The 14,968-nt window shown below is 36.4% G+C and overlaps 1 protein-coding gene across 1 annotated transcript in view; it reads right to left on the bottom strand.

Moving 5' to 3' along the window:
- Window positions 1-1,408: 1,408 nt before the first annotated feature.
- Window positions 1,409-14,968, bottom strand: part of LOC136032745 (zinc finger and BTB domain-containing protein 41-like) — a 30,558-nt gene continuing 16,998 nt past the window's right edge. The window contains exons 2-4 of the mRNA XM_065713078.1: window positions 12,436-14,029; window positions 6,684-6,922; window positions 1,409-2,524 (exon numbers count right to left, since the gene is read on the bottom strand). Of these exons, the coding sequence (XP_065569150.1) occupies window positions 1,539-2,524; window positions 6,684-6,922; window positions 12,436-14,029 (2,819 nt within the window). The 3' untranslated portion in view covers window positions 1,409-1,538. The remainder of the gene's footprint in view (window positions 2,525-6,683; window positions 6,923-12,435; window positions 14,030-14,968) is intronic.

The raw sequence follows: 14,968 nt of genomic DNA on the forward strand, positions 1-14,968 counted from the left end.
TATACAGGCGTTTTCAGGAGGATTTTTTTTTGGTTTGGGGGAGGGGTTGAGAAGAGGGGGATATGCTGGGGGAACTTTCCTTCGAGAATTTGTAATGGGAGAAGAAAATTTCCATGAAGGGAGAGCAGGATTTACTAGCATTATTTAAAAAAAAACAATTAAAAAATAAAAGTGAAAAAGCTTTTTCAGCTGGAAGTAAGGAACAGCAATAAAACTTAAAACAAACAGAAATTATTACCCATATGAGGGGCTCACCTCCTTCTAATACCTCGCTCTTTACGCTAAAGTATTTCCGGTAATTTCAACTACTTATTCTACTGTTTTTGTGATTCAGTGGGTCATTCTTAATGAATTGGGATAAAATTTACGCTTTAGTGTAAAGAGCGAGGTACTGATGATGGGGCGAATCCCCTCATATATGTAATAAAAACATGAGAATACAAAAGTTCTTTACGTAAGCTAATTTATAAGTTACGTAAATCTTTTACCAATAAAAATATTCGTAAAAAATTAAAGTTTTAGTTGCCTTTTTAATTAACCAAAAAATCGGGGGGCAACTAGGCTTCGTCCCCCGCTCTTTTTTTCTCAAAATCATTCGATCAAAGTTATGAGAAAGCCATTGAGCCAAAAAAAATAAAATATGCAAATTTCGTTTTGATTATTCCTCTGCGGAGAGCCAAAATCAAAACATGCATTGATTCAAAAACGTTCAGAAATTAAATAAAAAAAACAAGTTTTTTCAACTGAAAGTAAGGAGTGACATCAAAACTTAAAACGCACAGAAATTACTTCGTATATGAAAGAGGCTGCTTCCTCATAAACACCCCGCTCTTTACGCTAAAGTTTTTACTGTTTTAGAAAGAAGAATTGAGAGAAAGAGTCAAACTTTAGCGTAAAGAGCGGGGCGTTTATGAGGAAGCAGCCTCTTTCATATACGAAGTAATTTCTGTGCGTTTTAAGTTTTGATGTCACTCCTTACTTTCAGTTGAAAAAACTTGTTTTTTTTATTTAATATATACATACGTCCAAAATAATATGTATTTGTTTATGTTACAATCTTTCGCTATATTTGGATGAAATCGCGTTGATGATTTAAACATTAAAAAAATTATGAGGTGAGCAGACAATTCGAACGTCTCTTCCTTCACTCAGATGTTCACTTATTTATCAACTAAGTAGAGTGCATTGAAGAGAATTGACACAAAGAATTTTGCGCATTGAATGACTCATCCATGGAACCTATCACCAAAAAAAAAATCGTTGAAGCAATATCTTTTAAGGAGGTCATCATATTAGTGAACAAGACACGAGTGAGGTTTGACTGGCTGGTGTATAGGAGGTCGTGGGCTCGAATCACTACATTATGGCCATAATGAATTTCTATTACAGATAAAAAAAATACTTCCAATTTAGCCTCCTTTCACATATATATTAACCAAGACAGGGCGAGAAAGGCAAAAGGTTGACAATGTACGTACAGTTAAACAGGTACTAAACACACACAAAAGAAACAAGATTATAATTACACTAAGCCAAAACTAGGAGATAACACTGTCAGTACTTAATACAACACCAACACTCTTAGCCCCTAAACACTCATTATCATCTTTATCCTCAGTGTCAGCAGGGGCACCATTTTTCTTATGAACCTCAACACCACAGCTAACGTCAATGGAGCCATCTTTTGAATTTAAAGCATTACTTAGAAAATAAACTTTACCGCCGTTTGTAAGAAGTAAGGGATATTGACCATTATTTGTTACAAAAATAGAGTTACTTTCACAGGAAGATGATTGGCTACCATTTAGAGTTGTTGATACCTGAGTAAACTTTTGAGCATTGTTTTGGTTAGAGTAATTAGTATAAGCGTGTCCATTCTCTACGTGAGGACGGGGAGGTTCTGGCTCGGAGGCTACCGTGTGCTTTGTATCTTGGATATGTTTTTCAAGAGCTTCTTCAGCTCGGCTCTTAAAACTACAAATACCGCACTTGTACATTTTCACCGGTAGACCGGGATGCTTAATTCCCGTATGTATTTTCAAATTAGCACAAGCTACGAACGTCATTGGGCAATAGGAACACTTATATTTTCTGTGATTGGTGTGCACAGCTTTGTGTCTCTGCATATGACTCTGGTCCGACGTTTTAAAGGGGCACAACTCACATTTATACAATTTCTCTGGGTTGTGTTGCTGTCTTTCGTGAAGATTCAAATCAGACTTCCTCTTTGCCTTGTAGGGACAATGATTACACTCAAATGGTCTTTCGTCTTGATGTACAAGTGCGTGCCTTTCCAACTGTTTTAAAGAGCCAGTGGTCTCACCACAATCTGGACATGTGTGAATCTCTGGATGGTGTACATTTTGGATATGGGTGTCGAGAGTGCTCTTTGAGCTGAATCCACTTGAGCATTCTGTACACATATAATTTTTTTCTGGCGGGTTGGGGTTGTGAGTTTCTGTATGCATTTTCATGTTGAATTTTGAAACAGTTTTGTAGTTGCAGTGGTTACAACACAAAAGACCTGGAAAAAAGTAATTTAATAAGAAGTAGATCTCCGAATTAAACAAAAAAAAATTTCTCACATACACAGAACAGACAAGGAAGGAAAAGCCCAAATATAGTATTAAACACGCTTAAATTTTAAATAAAAGAATATTGCCTAGCATTATAGATACAAAATCTATTGGAATATGGAAAATTTACGAAAATCGCGACTATATGCTCTATATGCAAGGGAAATTTACGAAAATCGCGACTACTCGGAGTTTGAGATTGCACGACTTGTACCTGCTCTTTATACACGCCTGCGTGAAGTCATGATGACAACTTTTAGAATTTATTACGACGATAAGGTAGTACAAAAATCTGAACAAATAACATGGTTTGCTATACAATTTTATCACAATAGGATCACAATTAATGATAAAACGTGATCTTTCTATCTTTCCTAGATTTACTCTTTCATTCATGAACACAACATTTCACCGTAAAAAAAACAAAAACAAAAAAAACGAACGAAAAAACAATTAAAACCGAGGCTACAATAAGGGAAAAAATTCCTAGATAATAACATTTCGACTCAACTAAATTTTACTGTTTTAAACGGATACTTTTTTCAAAACTTTGCCCTTTGATTCTATTTCATTCAAACATATAGGAAACTGGCAGCTAAATAAAACGTTTTAAAGTCGTTTTAAAAACGTTTATTATTTTGAGGCAAAGGTTTTAGTTTTAAATTGGTTATTGGTTGGTTATTTTTAACCAATAGTTAAAACACTGGTTATTTTGAGGCAGCGTTTTTAGTTTATTAAAGTATAATTTTGAATTGAGGAATCAGTAAATGATTTAGCAATTGATTTGCTACTCTTTGAAGTGGCAGTCATTATATTAAACAGCACATTAACCAGGATTCACACCCACCATGATTTTACACAAGAAATATTCTGTTTGGCGATTACCATATGCTCACTATATTTTGCGATTAGTGTTTTCAAAAAGGTTTAATCGTTAGTGTTTTCTTTTGAACATGCATTAAGTTTCACAGTATGACTTGAATGTCAAGAATTCCCTTTTCGAAATATACCATGTTTTTAATTTTCTACATTTCAATAAGTGTAGAACATATAATTTAGGCTTTATGCTTTTTAGCTTTATTTATCAAATCGAAACGACTAGTATTTATAAAAGATTTTGCCTCCGACAAATCTTCCTGTAGTAGATAAGAATTTGTTCCAAAAATGGTATCTTAACAAACACAACACTAAGAGTAATAAGAGATGAGAGAGGGGTAAGAACAACACTAAAATCGAATCAGAAAAAAAAGGAGTAATAAGAGATGAGAGAGGAGTAAGAACAACACTAAAATCGAATCAGAAAAAAAACAGGAGTAATAAGAGATGAGAGAGGGGTAAGAACAACACTAAAATCGAATCAGAAAAAAAACAGGAGTAATAAGAGATGAGAGAGGAGTAAGAACAACACTAAAATCGAATCAGAAAAAAAAACAGGAGTAATAAGAGATGAGAGAGGAGTAAGAACAACACTAAAATCGAATCAGAAAAAAAAACAAACAGGAGTAATAAGAGATGAGAGAGGAGTAAGAACAATGTCTACACACATTATTATGGTTATTGAAATCAACGTTGGTTATTTTGAGGCAGGGATTTTAGTTTATTAAAATATAATATTGAATTGGAGAATCAGTAAATAATTTGCTATAGCTCTGGAAGGAACATATTTAATGATAGTCTGATAGCCATGTAAAAGAAGTAATATTTGCGAAAGAAGTTTCGCAAATATTATAGTTTAAATACGTTTATCTCAAGCTCGTTGCTACAATTTTTCGAACCAGATCTTGTCTCTAAGATGAAGAGAAAAAAGAAGAAGTATGCAAAAACACAAAGTTTAACAACAACCAGGCAAACAGGAAATTTTGTTGCTAAGTTGCTTCTTTTTTATAGGTGACATCTTTTTTATTAAATTTTCAATATTATTGTTATTATTACTTTATTTCCCAAAAGACACACATAGTGCTAACATGGAGTAATGACAAAAAAAAAAAAAAAAAAAAAAAAAAAAAAAAAAAAAAAAAAAAAAAGATACATTCACTTAAATCTCACAAAAAAAGCACTCAGAAAACTATTTTCACGATCTAGTATATTCATAAAGCAAGACCGGCGAAAGTAAAACAGTTCAAAATAGGGATGATACCTTTTTATTGACAGTGAATAGATATAAAATTATTTAATTGGATATTTTGAACACATATACAGTGTTTTACTGCTTTTACTGCTGATGATGAACACTGTATATGTGTTCGAAATATCCAGTTAAATAATTTTATATCTATTCACTGTCAATAGAAAGGTATCATCCCTATTTTGAACTGTTTTACTTTCGTCATAGAAAAGCAGTGTGGTCTTCGAAGTTATCCACCGGCGTTCTTCAATGACTACAAATGGTCGCTCTATACCAAAACTAAACACAAGTCGTCGATTGCTCTTCCATAGAGGGATACCTAAGAGGAACTTCGTATAACGGAAATACAGTCGGCGAATAGCTATTTTTCAGCTTGACTAAGAAGTTCCCAAAAGGGTGCTAATTCTAGTAGATGGGGCACAGCAAACGCATTGTATATCCTTCCTAGAATTGCAGGCTTATACCTGGATTTACATGAAACAAGAAGTCCATGCGTCCTTCGCAGTCTTTCACTTAAAAACTCAAGCAGTAGGGCTCTAGTATGCTTTAAACTAGAGCCAATTGGCAAACCAAGGTAAGTAATACTAGACGAAGGCTTGGAAAAATGCGATCAAAGGCGAATATTTTCAGCAGATGAACGACCAGTCGACTTTCCTACTACAACAACTTCACTCTTTTCTGGGTTAAATCTAAGACCAATCTGTTTATACTCATAACTTAAAATATCAAAATTCTCTTCTATACCAGCATAAGTCCCACTTAAATTCAACACGTCATCTGCATGGTTAGCAAGCGACAGATCAAGGCCTCTAAAAATGAAACTAGTTACAACCTTTTTTTGGGCCTCTACTACACTATTATTATAAAGAGGAGGGGATGAAACACCACCCTGTCGAATACCTTTCCAAACTCATATGCGGACCCGAGACAGCACATAGCCATTAGAAACCGGCACTTTTGCAACAAAGTACAGCTTACTATACATGTCCCTATATACACGTACTATTGACCGATTCAGACCACGAGCTTCAGCACTCAGCAACAGTTGGGGATGTATTCCTGAATCAAATGCTCGAGAGACCTCATGCCCAGCCATAATCACCGTTTCACCACTTTCTTCTATTCCTACCAAAACATTTGCAATAATTGTATGGACATACTCTCGGCTATAGCCCTTTTTGAAACCAAACTGATGGTCTGGCGTGGAACAAGCTTGATTAATATCATCAATCACCCACAGTTCAAACAACTTGCACAAAATCGGCGAAACAGCAATTGGCCGTTAAGAACTACAAGTACTTTTATTTTTCCCCTTCTTAGGAACAGGAGTAATAACACCCGCACAAAATATATCTGGAACTACTCCACAATTATTATTTTTGTAATAAGTTATGTAATAATTTATTACTTATAAAATGTAATAAGTTATTATTTATTACATTTTATTTTTACTATGTTTAGGCCTATAATAATGCCACGAACTAAGTTGCTAATGAGCCTGTGGAGCATATGATTAAACAACTTCAAACGTAACATCCGAATTTGAGATGCCAGGTGAGGCGGAAAATGCTTTATCCCCATAAGTAAATAGGTAGCTGTCAAACTTTCGCCAAAGTCCACGACTCCGCCCAGGAGTCGTCCACAACTCAGCCCAGGAGTACTCCAAAAGCAGGTTCCCTGCTTTTGGAGTATCTTGGTGTCTGAGTGTGAGCTTGTCACTTCTTCGACGCTCCTGATTTTTTCCTTTTTATCTTAATATTATTTTATTATTAATATTATTTTAATATATATATGTTTTACATCCTCCTAAGAAGTTCCAATTTCCCTCAAATCCTTCCTTACGACCTCCCTCTCCCCAATTCATGGACGATCTTTGAAAATGTGTCATCCTTCATCCGCAGAACGTGTCCTATCCGTCCCAACTTTTCTCTCGTTATAGCCCTAGAAGGTGGAATAGAACCACTTTTTTCGTACCCACTTACCAGTATCGATTTTATGTTCGGTCCATGCATGTTGGGCACAATTTTGCCAATACTGAAAGCTTGCTTTGCACTTATCCACAGCACACATGAAAATCCTCTTTAGCTTCTTTGCTTTGCTCACTTTTCCATAGTCTTCGCCTCCTTCAGCTGGACGCTTCCGGATACCAATATGGCAAGAAATGTGGAAATCGCATGCTTCCCTATTTTTAAATGTTCGCTTGCATGGCGGTCGATTACAACTGAAAAATCAGAGAAAAAATAACTATAGAACTTCAATTGCATTATATGAGTTGTATTTTCAGCCACTTTTTATTTTATTTTAGTTTTCCATTTTCGATTTTAATTTTTACGGTCTACCTTTATTGTAGGAGTCTTTGCAACAAGTAATTATAGATGTTTAATAGAAGTAGGCATTGATAGTGGGAGAGAAGGAGCGTGTAATTGTACTAGGACTATATGTTGTACTATTAATGTTGGTTAATACTAACCCCCCCCCCAAAAAAAAGATCTCGAATTTCTGGGGTCTTCTTATTCAAACTTATCAAGTTAAATTGCTTATTCATCATACCCCCGCCAAAAATAATGCATATGGCCAGAAGTGTGGAAATCACATGCTTCCCTATTTTAAACGTTTGCTTGCATGGCGGTGGATCTCAACTGAAAAAAAAACACAGAAAATATGGTTATAAAACAGCATCTGTATAAAATTATATATTTTTGCCATTATTTGGTGCCAACGCATTGCAATCAAGCAAGAATTACCAAATAAACAATCGATTTAGATTACTGAAAAGCTACAAGATCTTAGCAGCAAAAAACTGGCCTGTGGTAAGCCTACATTTTGAGGCCAGGATCTAAGCAGAATCTTAGCCAAATTTTGAGCCAAACTTATCTAATTTCTTCCCAAGTGTACGGATACACATAGTTTGATTGTATTAAAAGAAAAAAATACCCATGTGACTTTATTTTTACTCGTTTTAGGTTTTTATTCTCAAAATTATTGGCAGAGAAGCACTAGGGGGCATGAACTTCAAATTACCTCTCTGGTTCCTAATTTAAATTGCAGAAGCATTTCCGAAAACTTCATTCTCCTAGCAAAACAACTTCGAGGTAAAGCATAGCATTTACCAAGAAATTTTAAATACCCTTCTAGAGTTTCGAAAATACCAGTAAAGGTGGAGAAGAAAATTTTGAAAGACAGAATAGACATCACTAGCCTATCTCTTTTGACTTTGACGCCTGGAACTTTTGATGGAAGAAAAGAACGAAATTGAAAGATACCAAATACATTCAAAATTGCTATTTCCATAATAGGGAAAGCTGTGTGCCACGATTGTTGATTAAATCACAAGGGGTTCTGCCCTTGGGGTCCCTGACACCTGTATTCGTTTTGTTGTGCATTTTTGGCCTTTGGCTTGCTTTGACTGCTATTGTGCTTGATGGAAATTTTCCCACAATCCTGCTTATTGCAACTATCAAATTTCTTCAGAGTGCTTATCAACTCCATCTTTTATCCTGGTTCGAAACTTAGTGCTCTACCTGCTTTTGATTTATTTTGATTGGTTAATTTATCATCGACTCAGAGTTCACCCCTCTGCTTCTAGCCTATTTGTTTTATTAATTTGACAATTTATTTCTGTTTGTGATTTTATTTTTTTGTTTTACCTGTTTATTTTTAACCCATTGGGTTTTATTTTATTTGTGGTAACTGACATGACTAGTAGTCCTGTCATTCTTGACCCAAATAACTCTAATGTTAGGATTTTGGCTTTAGGTGTTGAAGGTCCAAATGATACCAGTAGGTTGTTGACATTAGGTCGTAGAACGGTTATTGCAAAAAAAAAAAAAAAAAACAAAAACTGTTTGAACACCTCCAAAATCATGAATGCAGGGGCCATTATAGTTCAATGTTAGAAAGAATAGGACCAGATGAATCCATTATCATAATAGCTGCAAACAAATTAGTAGCTACTGCTATACTTTCTATTTCAGGTATAACAGCAAATAGCTGTAAGGTAAAGTTTTGTTTGGTCCTAGCTCCAACCCCGGTTTAATCAGAAACAGAAAAGCCATTTATTTACCCCATCTGAGGAGGTTACTCATCAGCATGATTTTGTCAAGGAGGTCCAAGTTGATGACAGAATACAACAATTGACATTAACCTTTAAAAACCCAAGCCCATCAGTTATTCCTTTGGTCTGTACCTTCAATAATGATGTTCAGTTCCCTCTGAAAAATCTCTTTTTGGGTGGAAGGTATACAGTTAACCAGCTTATCCCCGAGGCAATACAGTGCTTCAATTGCCAAGGTTTGGCAATTTCAAATTGCCAAATTGCCAAAGAGGCACTTCAAATTGCCAAAGAGGCAGATGTTGCCTACTATGTAGTGGACAACACACCCTTAATAAATGTCCCCAATCCAAAACAGTAAAAGAAGATCAGGTACTCAAGTGCCCTAACTGCAATGGTAGCCATGCTGCTAACGCCAGGGAGAGCCCAGTAATCAAGGAGAAAAAAAGAAATTGTTTGAAAGCAATATTTGAAGGTGTTGCAAGGCAGATCTCTGATCTGACCCAGATAATAACATCCCTTCGCCAACTTGTCTCAAAAATACTGCCAGTTGGTCTTGAAAATGCACCCCTACAACCAGTAATGCCCCTCCACACACCAGCAGCACTGGCAAAGTTGAAAGAAAACGTAAAGGAAAGGAGGCTATACCTAGCCCAGAAGGTTCTGGTAATAAGCTACAGAGACCCAGGTTAGCCCCCTCACACACCAATAACTAGCTCACTTTCAGTGTTCCAATTAAATATTCGGAGATTCAACCAAAAGAAAAGAACTCCAAAACATTTTAGTCAAGCATGCACCTGATATTTTTCTACTTCAAGAGACTTTTTTAAAAAAAAAAAAAACAGGAGAATGCTGTCCACGATTTCAAAGGGTACAATATTATCCGTTGGGACAGAGTCAAAACAGGTGGTGGCCTACTGTCATTTGCGAAAAATGACCTAGCTTTTAGAAAACATGACCCCAGTCCACAAGGGGGAATGGAGTTTGGTATAATTGACATAAAACTACTTGAAAGTCATAAGTGGATTAGTTTTGCTAACTGTTATGCTCCAAAGACAAATAAATTCTCCCTGAAACAATTCAAAATAATTGTGAATGCATGTGGCCCTTTGAAGGTAATTAGTGGTGACTTTAACCTTAACCACATAATGTGGGACACTATATCATTAGTAGATTCAATTGCAACCCCTGTGAAAATTACATTTTGGAGCCCAAAAATCCGTTGTCCCTTGTCAACCCCTATGGCCTAAATATATGTCTGAACTAACAGACAGGCAAGTACTCAACCATTGACCATACTTTCACATCAACAGATATTGTGAATAGTGCAAAAGTCCAGAAACCTTATGACTTTCACTCTGACTACGAGATTATATCGTTGACAATAGAGATTAACCCAGTAAGGTCAGAGTACCAACCAGTGAATTTCTGGAAATTCTAAGGCAAAATCTGGAGCTCTTGGAAACACAAATTGGACCAAAAGGCTTCAGAAATTAAGACAAGTGATGAGCCAGAGGAATCATTATCTAATAAGGTTACTTCAGCTATCATAGCTGATAGCTATGATATCCGAAGCTATATGATATCACAACCTCATCCGAAGAGACAAAATTCTGCTCCTAGATGGAACAGCGAATCCCAGAAAGCCTACCTAGAGAACCAAAAGGCAAAAAATAATTTCTTTAGATACCCTTCAATTGAGAATAAAATAGTTTTGAAGCAAAAGACAGCAGAATTCAAAAAGACACTAAAGACTGAGACAAAAGGTAGGTGGAGAAGGCTCATTGAAGACAAATTTGGCCACAACACTCCTGTTTGAGAGCTATGGAGAAACTTGCAGGTTTTTTCAGGTGAAAAAAGAAAGAACCTCATCCCTGCAGAAATACAGAAACCAACAGAGATGTCCTCTTTCCAGAGATTCCTTTGCCTTCCTAGCATGGAAGAATTCATGGAGAATGGCTGGCTGACTGTTAATTTGGATGATAGTTCACCTAGTGCCTCCAAAGGAATTGGGGAATGGATTATTCCTAAGATCAGCATTGCAAAAAAGGAGGGCATTTCCCAAGCACTGATGAAAATTATATTCCTTTGGAAAGTTGGCAGATTATCAGGACTACATCCACGTTTACAAAGATGGCTCAAAGACAGAAAAAAAAAACAGTTGTGCAGTAGTTATACCCTACCAGAGCCTGTCTCTTTCCTACCATTTACCCCCCAACCTGACAATCTTCTCTGCAGAGCTTATGGCAATTAAGTTTTCTCTTCAAGCCATATCAAGCCAAACAGAGATCAAAAATCAGAAGTATATTGTCTGCTCTGATTCACTGTCAGCTCTGGATTACCTTCCACAACAGCAACACCAAGCAAGAAATGTTGCCATTGAGACTGAAAAATTTGGTTACATAACTAGCAAGAAAGGGTATATCAGTTCTATTTATATGGGTTCCAGTACACTGTGGTATAACAGGAAATGAATTAGCAGACCAGGTTGCAAAACAAGCCTCCCATCTGGGTCAGATCATTCAAACTCCTATTACTAGTCCTGAATTCCTGTCTTCAATCAGCCTAAACATTTTGAAGGAAGAAGAGACCTGACTCTATTTTTTCTATAACCAGCTCTTAGATCTCTATGGTTATAGGCAGCCATCAAAAGAAATGTCTCTCATATCTCGCACCCTTTCAACTTGCCTCTTCCGTCTTAGATGTGGCCATGCAAAGACAAAATCAACATTATTCCAGTAGAAAATGGCCCCACCCCCAACTGCAATCTTGCTTTCTGGGTTAGAATAGAAATTGCAAAAATGGACGGTACAGTCCAGAAAAAAACGACTGCGTCTTTGGTGTGACCAAAGACACAATAAAACACAATTTTTCCAAGTGATGTAGTGGTTGGAATGACCTTAAGGAAACACTTCCCCCTTTTGCAGGTATGCTGGAGTAAACTTCCACAGAACTGTAAGTGTCTGAAAACGCTTGAAGAGCTCATGACTGTTAGGCTTCTTTGTGTTAATCTTACAGGGAATCCCTGCTCAACCCCCCATGTTTCTATAATAAGATATTTAAAAGATTTTACGTATTTATTATTCCTGAAAAACCCACAATTTGGTAATTATCCTGATTATGCAGATTTACTATCCAGAGCAGTGACCACCTTAAACTTCTAGCAGCTTTTATAAATGCAAAAAAATCTGTAAACAAACATTATGTAGTGGTAACTTTAGTTACCATGGGTCTCCCCTCAACCTAAGAAGGGTCCTTAGACCCCCTCACACACAAACACACAGTAAAATTTTGCCAACATAAAAGGAAGACGATAGAACATTCGCCTGTTTAAACTGAAAATCAGAAACCATTGTTGACCACCAAAGATGTCTATTACTAACGCCATCAATAGTACTAATAAAGCGTTGAACACTACTCTCACTGTTAAGTATTAAGGAACAAAGACTATCACACACTTGAGGTCATAGGCACACACGGTTCCGAGCTTTAAGGGGAGGGGTATCCTTTGCTGAGTGCAGCTATACTAAGAATACTCTGTGTTATATTTATTGTTTAAACTAAACAATTTAATGATTTTTTTCCCAGAAAGTTTGGATTTTTAGACATTGCAGTTGCTTTTACCCTGCAGTTGCTACTGATTCAGTTACTAATAGTATAAATTACAAAGACAAGTAACATACCCAAAAACAATCCCGTCTTCAGTCTGCTTTTGGATGGGTCCTGATTTATGCACCGAGTTTACATGATCTTCACAGTCTTCTTCTGCAAGGAAAAACGCTCTACAAACACCACAAATAAAAACTTGAGATTCTTTTGACGGCTCCTCATTGGCTGGAGAGGGGGGTTCATATTCAACTTTAACTGTCATATTGGAGGGAGTATGAACACTTGACAGAGGGAAAACACTTGGCGGTGGTCCGAGGACACTTGGTGGACCAATTTGGTTTAAAATACTTGGTGGTCCAACCTGAGACCCTGGTTTCGGCAAGATAGGCTTGACTTTGGTTGTTTTCCGCTTTTTCATAACCTTTTTTGATAAATTTGGAGGAGGGGATTTCAAAGCTGGGGTTTGCTGTGGTGGTTCTATAGCTGCCTCATTAACTTCTTGGGATGAGTGATTAGAGCCTTGTCTAGATTCAGAGCTGCTTTTCTTTTTAACAATTTTATTTTTATTTGATTGAGACAGAGCTTGCTCGTCTTCCGAACGACTTTTGTTGCTATTGTCAGATGAAGGTTGTTCTTGAGAAACTGGTTTGTCATTTTGGACAGATTTCTTCATTTCAGAGTTATGAGCTGCCTGAATATGGGACAACATGATGGCTGTATCAGAACAATTGAACTGACAAAATTTACATTTGTAAGTTGTTAACACCTCAACATACTCCGTAATATCTATTGGATCTTGTTTAATTGGTTCGTCTCTTGCATCATCTTCCATTAGATGTGGATCATCCCTTATTCTTGGTGAAGTTTTTTCAATCAGTTCTTCAAAGCCTGGGGAGCTATCTCTACATGAGAAAGGAGGCGGGGAGTCATTTTGCTTATCCAAAAATGAATCAGGCGAATCTACCTTATCTCCCTCATATTCCTGATCATTTTCCTCATGGTAACCATTACTAGCATTACTGGCTGTACATGCTGGATTTGTATGTGGCAGACTAAGTGTTTTGCCACCAGGTTTTTCTGATGGACAATGCCCATTGGTAAAAGAAACTCCAGTACTTTGTCCATCAAAACCATTTCCGGAGGGACTACAAGCTCTGCTCAATAGCTCTGCTATGGTGGGAGATTTTGGACCAGGAAAATGATTAAAGCTTTGAGTATCATGTAGATATTTATCAACCGAATTCTGATTCAATATCTCACTCAAAGACGGTGAAACTGGATTCAAATCTGAGCCATTAGATGTTGCATTTGATGACACTAAATTTGTCTTGAGATCACACGCCAATGAATACGTTGATACTGTATTAGATGAGCTTCTTTGCAAGTGAACTTCTTGTCTAGATGGTGAGTGGTCAGACAAAAGCTGCTCCAACGTTAGTAATGAATTTTCACTCATAGCTGGGGTAAAATGATCGCTTGTGCCATTACTGATGGGATTATAATGGGAAGATACTTGTGGGAAAGCTTGTTCTGATGTTGGGATTTGGGATATGGATTTGAAGTACTGAGTACTGGATATCTTTGCACTGGATTCTTTGTCAATGTCTCCTTGATTTTGACCAGCACAGTCCAGTTCTAAGGTTCTCGGGTTCATCAATAGTTGTCCATCTGGAATAAAACATGTTCAGTATAAATATAAGATACAAAGGAGATATATACTAGGGGTAATTGTTCGACACAAAACTGACTAAACGGGGGTATCCTAAAGAGGAGCGATTATTTAATAAACATCATGCTCAAATGCATACACAGTTAGGTTTATATCCTTGTATGGATCAACCTCCCCTTATTAATCAATGTTTGAAGTAGGGTAGGAGTGGATCCCCAAGTGCTTTTTGAAAGGTAAATTTAAGCATTTCTGAAAAATGGTGGAAATAATTCAAAACTCTTATTATCTTGATTTTATTATTTACTCATATGTTTGATTCTTTTTATTCGAAGCTTTTAGATTTTTCTTTGTTATCTAATGGTTTTTCCCAATAGCATTGAAAATTGACTGTAATCATCATTCAAAAATATTTTTCATAGGCCCGTGTTTGTTAGTTGGCCCTGAATTCAATTGAATTGTTTTAATATTATAGAACAGAAAATAAGCCAACTTTTAGATCATAAAAAAGAGCTGGTAGAATTTCATTTTAAAATTTAATATACAATCCACTTGGCCATTTGTTCAAATGTACTCTTTTTGGCGGAAAACTGCAACGACATTACCGATTGTGAACAATTTTTTCCAACACATTTGCGGAACAACGCAAATCCACAAGCGTTTGAAATTTTCTAACGCAGGCAAGAAAGCGTGCTCTGGATCTCGTGCTATTCTTTTCCTTCTCCGTAGCAATAATAGTGAATGTTTAATCGCAGCAAATGGATTGATTTCATCTTCTTTTACATAAGGTAAAGGCAGTTGTGATTTTTCATATGATCACATCTACAATTTTCCAAGTATATTTGCGTTTTTTTTTCACAAAATAAACGCGCTGTTTCATTTGAACATTGGCATTGAAGATTTGGGTCAGGGAGACCAAAAATGACCATTGACAGGATGTT

This window comes from Artemia franciscana, chromosome 11, assembly GCF_032884065.1.
Source record: "Artemia franciscana chromosome 11, ASM3288406v1, whole genome shotgun sequence".
NCBI classification, from domain to species: domain Eukaryota; kingdom Metazoa; phylum Arthropoda; class Branchiopoda; order Anostraca; family Artemiidae; genus Artemia; species Artemia franciscana.